The sequence below is a fragment of the Haliotis rufescens genome, unplaced genomic scaffold (genome assembly GCF_023055435.1).
Source record: "Haliotis rufescens isolate VD_foot unplaced genomic scaffold, xgHalRufe1.0.p SCAF_5, whole genome shotgun sequence".
Classification (NCBI taxonomy): Eukaryota; Metazoa; Mollusca; class Gastropoda; order Lepetellida; family Haliotidae; genus Haliotis; species Haliotis rufescens.
In genome coordinates this window covers 30,586,570-30,602,859 of record NW_025964223.1, presented here as the reverse complement: position 1 = coordinate 30,602,859, position 16,290 = coordinate 30,586,570, and the positions used below count along the sequence as shown (strand labels likewise).

The 16,290-nt window shown below is 37.0% G+C and overlaps 1 protein-coding gene across 3 annotated transcripts in view; it reads left to right on the top strand.

Moving 5' to 3' along the window:
* LOC124118346 (protein O-mannosyl-transferase TMTC2-like) overlaps positions 1–8,875 on the top strand; it is a 475,717-nt gene extending 466,842 nt beyond the window's left edge. For all 3 annotated transcript variants that reach the window (XM_048383557.1, XM_046480439.2, XM_046480438.2), the window contains one exon: positions 4,922–8,875. In XM_048383557.1, the coding sequence (XP_048239514.1) occupies positions 4,922–5,098 (177 nt within the window). In that variant the 3' untranslated portion in view covers positions 5,099–8,875. The remainder of the gene's footprint in view (positions 1–4,921) is intronic.
* The last annotated feature ends 7,415 nt before the right edge of the window (positions 8,876–16,290 follow it).

The following is a 16,290-nucleotide window of genomic DNA, read 5'->3' as shown; positions in this document are numbered from 1 at the left end:
CAACCATCTAAAACAGCTTTAACTGAAACTACTGATATTTTATATATGCATTTTACCTAATGATATTTATTACTTGGTCAACTATAATTATATGAAATGATGTATAAATATTACACCACGATAACTCATAAAAGCACTTGATGTAGATCTAATTATTATAAGATAACTTAGTATAAATGTTATCCCATGATAACTATCTCAATATCAGGTCAAGGTCACTAAAACTTAAATTCTGAAATATGTTTCACAGGTCAGGACATTTCGGATTTATACATGAAAGATCAAAGGTTTAATATGCAATCGGTTAAGATTAGTTCAAAATAGAGAGATGGAGCTTTATTTCAGTAAAAGGGGCTACCGGCCCATTATACAATACATGATATCAGAGTTAGACAATTTCAGCGCCAATGAGAAAGTTATTATGCTTTTTAAAAGCAAAAAATATAAATTTAGCTAAAGCATTAATTATGCATGGGGTTTTAGATGTACAGAGTGTTACAAATTTATCAAAAGTTACATTTGTGTAAAAATAATAAGGTAGAACCTTACGTCTCAAACTGTCATAGTATGGACATTGTAAACAAAAATGATATTCAGATTCCACTTCAGGTCTTACACAAAATGGACATAGTCTCTTAGCTCTAGGTATATTGTACTTCCTTCCATTTTCAATTAGCAAAGTATGACCAGAACATCTAAATTTACTCAAAGCAATACAATAGGCACTTACTGGAATACAATCTAGATAATTTTCAAATACATTATATTGCTTAATACAAGAATAAAAAGAAAGTTTTGAGTAAGTTCTTAAACTGCTAGACCATTGTTGGTTATCTCTATCAATACATCTTGTTTTAAAGTTATCAATAAAACCAATATGATTTACTCCTTGACAATTCCAAACATGGCCAAAACCATATGAATAAGAAGTTGTTTTACTTTTAGTGCCAAACAATTTATTCCTTTTTCTTCCAGATTGTATTGATATGAATACGCATGGCTAAGGATTATATTAGTTTTTTGAGAAACAAGTCAGAGACAATATTTGACAATACGAACATGTTGATTGACTTTAAGTGAATAACGTCCAAGCTCACCAGGAGCAACTATATTGGGGACAAATCTCCCATATTGTAAAATATTCTTACAGAATCTATCATGTACATTGATGACATCCTGAGATGGGTGAAAGCCCCATATCTCTGAGCAGTAGAGAAGAACAGGTAGTATTTTTACATCAAATATCTGTAAAAGTACATTATAAGGAAGTTTCATAAAATCACTTGAGCCTGACCACTACGTCTAAATACAATAACTTTACTTTTGCTTATATTGATAGACAATTTCCATTTATGACAATAAATCTTCATTTTGTCGAGGCGTCTTTGCAACCCCACTACTGTACTATCGAATAAGACCATATCATCTGCAAACATTAGAATAAAAAGTTCAATCATTCCTAATTAAATATTACGTTGCCCGTCTGAATTAAGAAAATCAACAATATCATTTACAAAGAATGAAAACAGAAAGGGAGATAACTCACATCCCTGTCGTACACCTGACTGGCAATGGAAAAAGTCTGTGTAGCCACAAACAAATATACAAGATTTAATGTTTTCATACATATTTTTAAGTATTCTAAATATTTTACCATTAACATTACGTTTCCAGAGTTTGTAAAATAAACTTGTCCTACACACTGAATCGAACGCTGACTTAAGATCTATGAACACACAATAGAATCTACTTTTATGTAACAATAGATATTAATCAATCAAAGCATTGATAACATACACATTATCAGATGTTCTAAATCCTTTTCTAAACCCAGCTTGCTCAGGTACTAAAACACTATCTTGATCTGCCCAATCGTTCAAACGTTTACACATTATCTTAGCAAATATTTTCCCTGAACACTCAAGTAAAGAGATGGGTCTATAATCGGAAGGGTTGTTTCTACTGCCTTTTTTTAATAGAGGCATAATTACACCTAGTGACCAGGCTTTAGGATAAACACCAGTATTTAAAATGAGATTAAATAGTGAAAGTAACATTTCAATACATATGGTAGGGGCATTTTTTTAAAAATCTATCGGTATTCCACTATAACCAGGGAATTTAACCATTTTTTTCATATCATTTATAGCATCAACAATTTCGCTGTGAGTTATATATCTATATCAAGTTCACTATTAATATCAATATTATCTTCAATAGAAGAAACAGACAAGGATAACACAATATGGTTTATGTAATTATAAAAGTCTTGCTGTTCTTCGTATAGGAAGTTGTTATTAAACACACTCTTAAAATAATTCACAAAGTCAGATGGTTTTAAGTTATCAAAACAAAGGTTTTTTCGTCCTTTCTATAATTTCCAAAAGTCTGTATTTTTTTGTTTTTAGTGCTGTTTTTAAACTGTCACAATATGTATTAAAAGCGTGTTTTGACTTCTGGTTGCAAAGGTGTTTATAGTAGTTCCATGACTCGATGTATTCATGCCGTGCACGAGCGTTGTTGGCAGCATGAAATGCACACAGCTTGTATCGTGCATGTGACCTAGCGTCTCGGCATTCGTCGTCATACCAGTTGCTTCCATTTGCAGAATTTGACATTTTGTATGTTTTCTTACAGTCATTTGCACAGGTTAATAACTTATTTTGAAATTAGGAGATAAACATACTGTGTTTGCAATGTAGAGCTAGGTTACCTGTAGTTAACCCCGCTAAATTGAATTTGGAACTGAACGCGCAGCTCTACATTGAAAACACAGTATGTTTATCACCATTCTACCATGACTAAATAAAACGCGAACTCTTTGGTGTTAGCAAATATACTGAGTGAAGCGGCATGGGTTGAGTTCAGTGTTTTGAGTGGGTTATTGATCTGAATTATGGAATCACCGAACAAAATATGGTGCTGTATATACTCAAGCAGTTTGTTTACACCGTAATACTTCACTCGAACATATGACAGGCATTGAAAGCATATAAGCACGGCAACTTGGTAAGCTAACATGAGGTGAGCATCCCTAAAGAAAACAAAGCAAGCTTTGCAAGTCTTTCGCTCTACATCGCGCGTCACCATTATGACGTCATATCGCTCATTGTGACGCAAAAGATATGACGTCACAGTCGTATATAGAAAAGCGCCAAAATTTCAAGCTCTCTGTTGTCTCCAAAACGTAAATACATTCCCTTTGTTAATTTCTGTCGTGTTTTTCTGCACGAAATGTATTGCCACACATCCTTTGAATATTGTAGTAACCGCATCTGTGCATTTTGTAACCTGTAATTGTAGATATAGTTATTTAAATATGCCTACCGACAATGACTAAAAATAGTACTATTCTATGAATATTAGCTTCCGCGGTGATGTGGCCGTCAAACCAGCTGTTTCAATCAGAGGGGGTTTATTGTGATTTAATAGCCTCTGATTGACCAATCAGAATCGAGTTAATTCCAAATTCATGGTAGAATTCTTCATATACGCTGTCTACATCGTCAGAATGTTCAGTTTGGTTGTTTTCACCATTCCAGTTTTCTACATATTTTTCATTGAAGTTCTGTGGCAAGGTATATCTAACTCTTGGTAACACATATTCGTGTCCATTAACGGGATGGTTATCTGATGAAAATAATGAAAAACAAAGCGGCATAAGGGAAGATCCTCCTTCTGTCATTACCTTAAAGTCTCTAATAATTGATCTTGCGTTGTCATCACATATCAAATAGTCAGTAACACTTTGCCCATCATTTGTGATATATGTAGATTTACCAATATCTAGGTCACCGAATAGTCTCCCATTACTGATCCTGAGACCATTTATTTTACACAATTCAAGCAGTTCACGACCCCGTTTATTAACGACTGTATCCTGTGATGTTCTTGCGCATGGAGTATCTTGTGAATAGCCTGCTTCTTCTTCAATTGGTAACAGAGTGACGTCATCTTCTACAATGTAATCGGGTAGTGTCCCAGTTCTGGCGTTTAAATCACCAGTGATGTAAACATGACAGTGTTGCTATTGAGATGTGATGTTTGATATATCATCTTCCAAGATATCAAATATAGGGTCATCAGCGTGGATGCAAGACCCAACAGGAGAAAAGTAGCAAATACATATGAATACTGGAAATTAGTTCAAAATAACTAACTTAACACTTTCCATGTGTCATGATTCAGTCATAATGGCATGGCTGTTTTGAAATGACTTGTAAATATTAGCATTCATTGGTATGTAGTATGTGTTTGCAATATCTTGGGTGTTAAATAATGGAAATTTGACAAAACTTTATGGAGATTATCTCTAGGAAGTTCATGAATGAGATTTAAAAACGTGAATCGCTTCTGTCTTTGTTATTAAGGTAACTACAGACTTTGACTTTCTGTTTCAAAGTAATACACCCATGAAGATTCCGGGGTAGAATAGGTCTTCAGCAACCCATGCTTGCCGTAAAAGGTGACTATGCTTGTCGTAAAGGCGACTAACAGGATTGTGTGGTCAGGATCGCTGACTTGGTTGATGCATGTCATCAATCCCAATTGCATGGATCGATGCTCATGATATTAATCACTGGATTGTCTGGTCCAGACTCTATTATTTACAGGCATATAGCTGGAATATTGCTCAGTGTGGCGTTAAACAACAAACCAACCAACCAACCAAATCAAAGTAATACTATATTCGATTGTGTTTTCCTGATGCAGGAGCGATGTCATTAAACCGATAGTGCATTGGGCAAGTGTGATGTCAACTGTTACCTAATGTGGTAAAGTCAAAACGGTTCATGATACATTCTCCTCATGGGAAAGTTATAGGTCATTCAGGGAAAGGTGGGGATGGAGCTGTTTCTGTATTTACATCTAATGCAAACACCTTTCTAGTTGTAATTGAAGGATCATTTCTGTTTTCCAGTTGCCATCAGCTCACATGAATCTGGGTGCTATCCTGCATATCAATGGGAAGTTGGCCGAGGCTGAGCGCAGCTACCTGTCTGCTCTCAAACTGAAACCTGATGATTCTATGACAATGGCCAACCTACAGAAGCTGCGAAACCTCATGGCCAACACAGAAAGGAAGGGAACTCCATAATGTCATTCCCATTCAAGTGATGTTTGTGATTATATGAAGATGTCTTAATGTCATTCCCAGTGACTTTACATGATCATGTTCTAAACAAACTGAAAAAGAGTAGAAGGCTGATTTAATACTGTATTCTGAACTGTCGCTGTCTCGATCAGTGCCATGTCACTGCTGCATACTAGATGGGAGCTCGGTAATGTTTCCCACAACTACAAGGATTTAGAAGGAACCCCAAGTATTCCACACTGATATGGACATAGCTAGGTTCACTACTTGTCTTCAGTAATGAAGGAGGAATGTTCCTGTTTAAAAATTACTATTTGAAAACATTTATGGATCATGTTATGTTACAAATACATTGAAAAATGTTATATTCCTAATGTTAAGTGGATATGTGCTGCATCAACATTAAAGTCCCAACCAAAGTCGATGCCCATGTTAAGCTGTTTCTAGTGTATATATTTTTACACTGTTTTTTCCTGTCTATTGTTAAATGATATTACTATTTATGATCTGTACAATATGTAGACTTGACAACATTCCTGCAACTGGCACCACCTTTAGCTGTCAGTGTAAGTATCACACAGTATGCCACAGATGTGAGATTTAGCCTTGCTTGAAGAGAGGCATACATTTATATAGATATATATTTAACTACACATATAATCTCTATGCAAATTGTTGTCATTGCTCACACAGAGAGTATGTATCGTCACACTGTGGTAGTGAAGACACATCAAATACTAGCATACATAAATTGTGCCTTGACCTACCTTAGACCTGTGATTGTGTTGAGTCATAATGTCTCAACCTGTAGCCTGCACACAGAAGATTAGCCTACTGATTGAGACTATCAGGACAAGGGATAATCACAATGTGCCAAACAGTCTGGACCCTTGATACAAGATCTGACATTTTCTATTACTATACACAAGGAAACCAATAAGTGCCACAATGCCAAAACCAAATAGATTACATACAGATTCAAATAATGGATAAGAGATGTGTCAGCACTTGTGGAGAGATCAACCTTCATGTTCTGGAGGTTACTTATGACCAATGCATCACATCCTGCTGACACCATGAAGAAATGAGCTGATAACTGCCACAGAAATAGGCTGAATACAGTCAAGTAGTGTGTAAGACTCACCTGGCCTATTGGATCATCTCAGATTTTGGTATTTGTGGGGTTAGTTGTTTTTTTTACCTTTGTCTTCTAGTATCTGTTTTGGGTATCATGAACCTTTTCACTGTTTTAGCTCGCCTGAACTTAAGTTCAAGTGATTTTTTTTGTAGCTTTGGTGCATTGTCTATTGCTCTGTCCAACACTAGAGCATAAACTTACAGTTTTCACTTCCTCCCTGTAACTATAATGCCTCTGGTCCAGTAACTTTGATTGGATGATTCAAATTATGTATCTATATCATGCTCATGAAATTTTGTTCTTTTTAACATGTGGTTGCTATGGTAGCCATACTGGAGATGTCATAATTGTCAAGTAGTTGGTCATTTCTGCATGTATAATTATGAAATATGAGCCACAGCTTTAGGTCTGTGGAATATAATACTACTTTCTCTCTGCTCTCCCTGCCTCTCCCCCCCACAGCTCCCCCCCCCCCCCCCCCCCCCCCCCCCCCACACACACACACTTTCACTTTTGACATTTCCTCTGAAACCACCTTTTTTAATGTAATTTGTGTGTATGATTACAACAATAATGTGTCTAATTCCAGTCCCAGTCAGGTGGGATACAGAGTCTTGTGGTACTATGTTTGTTTTGTAATGTATTGCCTTTGGCAGGCAAACTTACAGGACCCACATCGGCTGGAAAATGCCTTTAATTTAGATGCTGCCTTAAAATGCATGATCTGTGAATCCCTTGAATTTCCCTAACTACTTCATGTCAATTACTTAATTAAAGACATCTGCCCTGAGAGCGGAAGGTCGGTGGTTCAATCCCTGGCCATATGGCTTCTTATTCAATACCCCAATAGGAGCGCAGCGAGAATAGTGTCGAACCAGTCAAACAGGATATCCTTCAATATTCTTCTTGCAAATGGCTCTGTGTCATGTTGGGTCAAAGTTCCAGGTCACGACAGAAGAAACTCATTGAAAAGTTTGTGAATCTGTCTACGCTTGACTTTGATTAATCCGGATCTCTGTCAATACTGACCAAGTTTACAGCCCTGAATTTAACTGCATTCATTTATCATCAACTAAAGTCTGTCTGATCCAGATTTACTTCACTCCATATGCAGACCAATTTATTATGTAATTGATGGTCTCGAGTCCTGATTAACTTCACACACGTCCTCGCATGTCCAGTAATCTGTTTTCATTAACAAAGAATGTGATGACACAAGATTGATTGATGTTGAGAATGGCCTTGGCTCTATGGTAACATACCTTACATCATAGCATACAATAAAGTTTTATTCTAAATTCCATTTACATAACTATCAAATACCTCAAACAGATACATTTGATAAGGATTTATAGTATATTTGACTGTTGAGATTAAGTTTGTTTGAATAATAGTGTTTACCCTTTCTCTCCCCTTCTTGTCATGTGATGTCTTTCTTCTCTGAAAAGAATGCCAGAAAATGGGAAATAAAGCATGTTGAGACAGGTCAGGTCAACCAGGGATGACTGTAAATGTTCCAAGTATTGTTTCACAAGTTAATCGGATCTTTTGAATGTAAATATGCCTTATACAAACATAAATATGTTATTTGCACATGGTATCTCAGTGGGCTAGCGCTATTAAGAATGATTTTAGTCGCTCACACATGCATGTCTCTATAGTAATGCAATAATCTTGAATGCGATATTAAGCCCCATTTTACCTCATCTAATTTAGCAAAGCCACATCTGGTACTGCGGGAGGCAATGTCATTGTTTTGAATATTTATTGTGTTTATTTGTGATCAGTTAAGACAAGTGGGCTTTGCCAGTGTAGGCTGGATTCCAAGCATCATGGTCATGTACACGGTGGACATCAAGAGACATATGGTAACTGTTTGCTAGAATCAGATTTGTCTCTCATTCAGACTGCTGTCTAAACCAGACTTTATAAATCTCAGTTCACACCAGTCTGATTTAGACAGATTCCACTGTGCCTACTCTAGGATGGGACCCTGCTGTTAAAAGATTAAGGTATTGAGGTTTCTGTGAACCGTGATTTTTTCATTCTTTGGTAGTAGCTTTGCACAGTTACATGTAGAATCTTTAGATTTTAGAGAATCATTAGTAGTTCAACTGATTTATATCAAAGTCAAGGCCACAGCGTCATTGAATGGAGTCAGTAAAATGTTGTTTAGCAGTGGTTGTAGTATTTAGATATATAATTTATGGACAACAGCTAATGACGTCATAACAGTTTTGGTTCACCGCAACCAGCAGTGCATCTTAATTACTTTTTAAGTAAGATTGAGGTACAGGGAATGTCCTTCTTTAAAGTCCTCCTGCACTGTATAAATATGTTTCTTAAAACCAGAGGTGACACTGGATATGTTACTTTCTTATTATTAGGCTTGGAAGAGCTCAAGTTTTCCTTCATTAGGCATGTAAGTTCCTGGTCCAGATTGGAATTTTATTTAAGTTCTTTGTTATTGTAACTGGAGACATGGTATTTTCTGGATTGAGATTTTTCATAGTAAGCAAGTACCGTATTCAACGTAATAAGCGCCCAGGGCGCTCTCAAAATTAGAAATAGGGGGCGCTTATTAGAATATTATTTTGAGTTGAAAGCTCGTAAATTTCGTGGTTTATGCTAACAGCCTGAAATGTTTACATGCGACGGATGTATTTTTCCAGAATTTAATTGCCAATAATTAAGGGTGATATAACACACGAGTGCGTATTATACATGAATGAAAAGGTCCTGTGTACATTGATCAATCGGAAGGGGTGCTGATTGGGATTGTTCACTAGCCAATATATTAGCAAATATCGCCGTGGGCGCTTATTAGAGCGGGGCGCTTATTACGTCGAATACGGTAATGGTTTTGAACTGGAAGTGCATAGTGGTATTTGTCTATTTTTCAGGCTTTGATGAAAATGATTGTAAGAAACATGTTTCTGCTTTGACAAGTACTTGCAAAAACGTTTTGTTTAATTTCTCTGCTCTAATTTCAGATCAGTTGTTAGAAGGCTTATTGATTGGTTCTCACTTTAACTAGTATGATCCCAAGAGGATGGATATTATGCTCACCATGTCCTCCATCTTGCCTGTAACCTGACTTGTATTTTAAGGATAATAAACACTTAAGAATAATATTCCACTTCCACACTTCCAAAATCAAAATATTATCTTAAATGATTGGAAAGTATGATTGATTAATATTTGATGTAATACAATATCCACATCACCTGCAGAGCCGGATGGCTGAGGTTTTTTTCTTTTCTTTCAATCTGTGCATCCTGATGATCCAAGTGACAGGAAATCTTGACTTAGTTCATGTTGAGCTATATAACCTATCACTAGTATAAAGTTAATAATACATTCATTTATAGTCCATTCTTACGATGCTTAGTTGAGCAAAGATTTTCTATTCTTCAGACACCCTTACAAGGTATGTTGCCTTAAGGTTAATTCAAAGTACATGTAGTTTGATGAAAATAGTTTTTTTCTCATGTTGTGAGGAATGATGTTTTCTTGGCCGTGTGTCATTATTATACTGACCAAGGTGTTCATGCATTAACATATTCCGTTAACTTCAACCTAGCTGACACTGAATGGATCAACCAATTCATATGCCAAACTGAAGACTTGGAGTGGGCCAAATAAATTGGCTACTTGTTTATGAGCATCTATCATACTCATATCCTGTGTATGGGAAGATTCCCAAATCTACATTTTATATCATTGTACAATTGCATGGTGAAAGAAGGACACTTTTTGTATGGTTTACACTTATTTTTAACAAGTAGTTTGGATAGGTAGAAAGAAAAGTAAATTATAGTATCTCAATGTTTATATATTTTTATTTGCCGGTGAGTAGCTTGGGGCAGTCGGTTTAGAGGGAATATAATAATACAATATTGTGTATTCATAATAATACAAGTTCATTTTTAGGTATCTTTACTGTTTTTAAGGTTTTATGGATTTACTTGTCCGAGAAGGCTTGTTCTCAAGATAGAGTGTTTGTAGAGGCTACAGAATATATACCATTCATTTGATCAGTTATTTATGAAGTTAATAAGAACCTTTCATTTCATTTAAGCAGCTCTATTTACTTTTCTATTTAATTAAAGATGAAGCAATCGCAAATAAAAATATATTAAAGCTAGTTTGACTAACATCACAATAAAAAAATCCCTAGATTTTTAACAGACATTAACTTCACTTGCAACCATCATGCAAAAGCCTTTGCACATGGCGGGAATCGGCACTCCCTTCCTTTGTGTGCAAGTTACAAAAAGCCTGAACTTTTTCAGTCCACACTTGCACACATTATTTTGTTCACTACAAAAGTTAAAGTTCTAAATTGCAAAAGACAAAACTATACATTCATTCTTATCTGGGTGCACGTAGGTAAGATTTTGTAATGTATTTTGGGAGCATGCACTCAACCCCATTGCCAGCCTGCCTGGAGTACCGCAACACCATGACAGTCGGGGACCCGCATACTCAGTGTAATCTCTTTCGAGCAGTGTTATGCACTATTACATCTCGACACATTGAATGTACCGGTGTCTCTGACTCGTCTTTCGTCATTCTACGATCATCATGGGAAGGCATTGCTGCTATGTCGTCATCTTCAAAGGAATGTAGGGGAAGGCATCTACCGAGTCCTCCACCAGGACATTTTTTATGCAGAAGGACTTTGTGACTCTGTCCTATATCCCACCCAGGCAGGAAGGATACAGTAGTGTCCTCCCATCACCATCGACTTAAGTCACTGATGTCATCCATTAATGAGTCCATGCAAGCCTTAATCACAGCGTTGTCAGCTAAATCCTTTTCGACTTATATTGATCATCGTTTAGAATCCATGACAACAGGCTGCATCTCTGGACATTTGACTTACCAATCCGTCTGACCACACCTCTATCTCCCTGCTCAGATCGCTGTAGTAGCCAGGGGTCAGGGTTTATCAACACGGAAAGGTTATCCCAGACACGACAGTTGTCTGTTGAGGAGTAGCATGATTCACATTTCTCTGTAACATTACCACTCACTCATGTGATGGTCAAGTGCACAGTGTTTACACGCAAAGAGAGGCAAAGAAGTATATGCCAGGCATAAATCAAGAGGCCGACTGTTTCTTCATGCTTGACATGGGAAAATCTGGACTGTTTCAGTCTGCTCGGTCTCATTAGGACAATTGCTAACAGTGGCAAGGAAAAGTGTGAGCCTGAAGGATTATTTTTTCCGGGCTACTCATGTCCTCGCCCCTCAGACAACCATAACTTCCTAGCATCACAATCGAGGGGGAAGCAGGCCTAGCCCTAGAGGCGAGAGAGGGTGCCAATTCTGCAGGCTCTCGCAGAGTTCATTGCCAAATAATCAGACTATGGCAAGAGGCCTGTTAGGTCATTGGCAATACTCCATCCCTCCCTCCTCTAGGCTGAAGTGTGGATTCTGACTTTTATGTCCAATGCGAGCACTCAAGTATTACTTTGCAGCAACGCAAAACCATTGTCACCACAGGAAAAGTCCTGCAAGCCGTCTGAAGACATCTCCAAACCACTACCCCCGAAAGTACCAACATGCAGAGCTCTCCCCGCCTTTCTGGAGTGACTTTAAGGCTCATGAGATCAGAGCATTATCAACTTCGCTAGTTTCTTGGGGATCAGTTTCAGTAGAACAAGTTGTATCAAGCTGTCAGTGGAGGTCCCAAAATACATTTACCAAGTTTTACTTCCATGACATATATCCAGATTAAAGGGGTCTATATTCCTTGAGGCATTTGGTTGGTGCACATGCTATAGTATCCCTGTAACAGGTCATGCTTTTTCTTCAAGAAAGAACAAGGGAAATTTGACCCTTTTATCAAATATCGGCCTCAGGGGGACAGATCCAGGTTAACACTGGTTTTCATACTAACATCTTGTGGTGATCTATAGTTCTATGGAAGTAAGGACAGATAAGATGTCAATAACACCACATGTGATGACAAAGAAGAAAGTGACATCAGGTTGTCTGAAGTGATGTCAATGAATCCAGATGGAGATCACTCATAGAAAAGTGATATCATCACAACCAGAAGTGACATAATAACAGCCAGAAGTGACATCATGAAGATGCCAAATATCATGGTATTTCCAGTGAAAGTATCAAGGTATTGTGCATTTTCTTAATGTTTCCATGGATTATTATCATTATTGGTGTGAGCTATCCTAGATTACTATATGCTAGATCCCACCAATCCATCTTGTGTATTCTGGCTATGATGTAAGAGGTTGGGTATTGATATATGGCTATACATATCATTGTGAATAATTCTCAGAATACCACCTCATTTACATCAGGAGCAGTCCCTCCCACCTCCCCAATTTATCTTCATCTAGTGGATGCAGTGATTAGAAAGAAGTGATGTTGTTCCCGCCATGTGCAATGGCTTTTGCATGAGGTACGGTATACCTTACAACTGTTTAGGATAGCTGACTGTGAATTGGAGGTCTGATGAAAATCTAGGGAGTTTTTTAGTGTGATTCCACATTATTCCTGCAACTTGGCAATGATGTAATTGAGGTAGTATTCTTCGAATAATACACAATGATGACTATTTTTTTATTTATAGTTTATCTTCCGATTCTCTTGGTTCCAGATTTTTAAATCTGTACTTAAATATTTTTACAAACATGTATTCGTCAAAATCTAAACAATTTAGACAGATGTTGCATTTCTATATTTGCAATTAAGATTTTTTTTTGTCTTAGAATTATACCTTTTCTGATGTTTTGGGTTCAGTGGTTTTGAGGTTTATCTTGTGTGTATAGATATTTACCTATATATGTTATGCTATACAAATATTTTATGAAACCCTACGTTGAGAGGGACATAGTTAACAAGTGAAATATGTATATTGTGCAGCTGATCTCGGTTATATGGGCATGTTCAGAGTGATAAGTATTACCTGGGATGTAGGCATGTTGTGATATGTGTGGGCTGAAGGAGGACATGCCTGTACAGTGACTCACCTAGACTGGGAGGAAGCAACAGGAAGCTATCCTAGGAAGAAGAGCTTTGACAGTGTTATCTTTTACAGTAATTATGGTTCCTGACATTTCCTGACTTCATCAGCATTCTGATGTGAATAATAAGTAATGAGGGATGGATCTTCCATGTCCTTTTTCCAGGGGCTTTAATTTTTGCACTTCAATAAGTTTCTTTCATTTGTTTGAATGCTGTATACTATATTTATTTTTTAAATGAGCAAATTTTGGTAAGCTGAACCAACAGAAACCTCTCATATTGTATTTAAAGTACTATACCCTGGTAGATGACTCATCCAGGTCCTGATCTACATCAACATTCCATGTGCTCCTTGTAAATCAAGATTTCACTACACTGTCCATGTTTCCTTTTTGCATAAGATGTTTGTTTTCATCTGTAAATATGACTGTCCCTAATTTGCAAAAACATTAGTGTGTTAGTTTTGAGCACTAATTCAGACTTTAGTCCATGTCAGGTGAATATGATGTGTTACTTCATGACCTGCTCGGTATGTCAAGTGACCTTGTGCAAAAGTCACTGTTTAAGTGGCATGTCACCTGTCTCATGGTTGTGAAAGAATCTTAGACCATTCCTCAACATATCTTGCATGTTTCCTCTATATTCCATCAATGGACACCACTGTCACACCTTTCTTCTACTAAACACATTATCAGTAGCAAGTGTCACACCAACAGATGTACAGTGTTGGATGTCTGTACATGCTCCTCCTTCCTGGAGAGAGACATGGTGCTATGTTCAAAAGCCATGTAGAGTTCACTAACAAGGTGAAAGTTTTAATCCCTTCAGTCATTGTTGATATTTCGAGGGGTAGGGGCTGGGATTTGGGATTTTGTATGGACACTACATAATTTATCAGCTACAGCTGCAAACCCATTTTTTTATTCAACTATCTGAAGCAAAGAAATGTCAAGAATTTTCACAGGGACAATATGGCCACAGTGGCTGATGGATTAGTGATTAAGTGGAGACAAACTCAGTACTTTCAAACCCCAATGATTGCTCACACTATCAACCCGAGTTTTGTGTGAAATTTACCTTTTCAAACAAGCAGAGGGAGTGACTCGTCTATGATTGTCAGCAAGTTGACTGTTAACAAGACTGAACACCGTGGACCTTTATTCATCTGAACTATGTTCATAATCGTTGTTTTTTTACAAATTATTTACATCAACCTTTTGTTCTTCAGTCTTCTGTAGAGTTTTGTGTAGTGTTATTTGTAAGTGAAAGGGGCCCGGCCCATGTGACTCTTGGTGAAACCCATGTTATGTCCTCACTGTGGGACAACACTTAGTAAAAAATATCAGATCTGCATCTTAATCAAACTGGTATTCCCTAACTTCTAACATGGTTTAATATACTCCTCTAACATTTGTCTTGGGTTGTTGGAGTTGAGATGTGTGCTGTAAATTCTGTAGTTTTCACACCTGTCTCATGTCCTTGTACATGTGTTGTTTTACTTATTTCTTATTTCAGAGCTGACTTTCAATGATTTGGCTAATTTTGATTTCTTGTTGTCATATTATCTTTATACTTATTTGAAGACCGCATTGCATCATCGGCAATAAAGTCAGTTTCATATATATTGGTGTTTACTTGTCCTTAAGCATGATCAACCATACTCAATAAATAGTAGCAACATGATATCTTTTCATTAATAATGTCCACCCTTCATGCGTACAGAATTTGAAGAGTCTGTACATATGTGTATGTATATCAATATTTGTTTAAGTTATTGTTACAAAATAGTGCCACGACACTGACCCAGATAAGTATGTCTTTGTTGACTATTTAACTGAATTAAAATATTTTCCATGTATAAGTATTAAGAAATATGGAATGCATGATGATATTGTTTCTTAGTTTGAAATAATGAATATAATATTTTATATGGTACACCATACTCTGTTGCAATACACAACAGTTAAGTTTAGTTACACAACTATGAGTAATAGGAGGTATGAGCATTTGCAAAGAAAACAAAAATGTTTATTTGCCATAACTACAAGGACTGTAATTGGGGATAAATGGAGGCAGTATACGTATGATAACTGTAAGGAATGAGATGGACAGATCAACAAGTACATGTCTTAGTTACGCTGTACCCATGTCACAGTTAAATGATCAGTGCAAGTCAATATCTGTTGCAGCCACCCTGTGTTGCCATTCCTAGTGCAATGCCTGAGTCAATTCTTGAAGATTCCTTACTGGAGGGTCCCTGGCTCTAACCCTAAGTCCCAACTGGTCCCATAGATGCTTGATCGGATTCATGTCTGGGCATCAAAAGGCCACAACAGTCTCAATGACGTTGTTCTGGAGTCAGTCTAAGCTTGTGCTCAGTGGATTTAGGGTTTTGTCTTCCATGAAGACAGCATGGTTATCAAAATGAGGCACAACAAAATTACTGTTAATATTGTATCTTGGTACCTTTGTCTGTGACCAAATCAAGTTTACAATCAAAGGAACAAAATATGCGTACAATCACAGAGCAGCCACCACATGATACTGTTTAGTGGATGTTGCACTGATAAGATGTTTCCTTTGCCTCCAACCATCAGTGTGGTGCAATAAAAAAAGAATAAAAATCGCCAGACCAATGCCCTCATGTGTTTAGGTGAGAGGAGTGGCAGTCTTATTGATCTTCTGACCCCTAATCCTTCCAAATGGTGCAATGGGACACACTGTGTTAATGCCAGTCCAATAACCAAAACCAACCGCTGTAGACACTTAGCTTCTTTCATTCCTCAGCTTTACACCATTCACACAAAAACAACCTGTCACGCTGGCCGGCACATGCTCACTCACTTTCTCACAACACAAGATTTTCCCTGCAGCCCCACTTCCGACATGCGCAGTGGGACTAGCTTAGCAGACTATCGATATATCAACATTCAATACATTTTCTTTTTCTATTTTTTCTTCTTCATTACTTGCCAGCAGAGAAGTCAGTGTCAAACATTGTTAATAAAAATCTGTAAAGAAATTAATGTTTTCAAAAATATTTTAGGACTTTTTAACT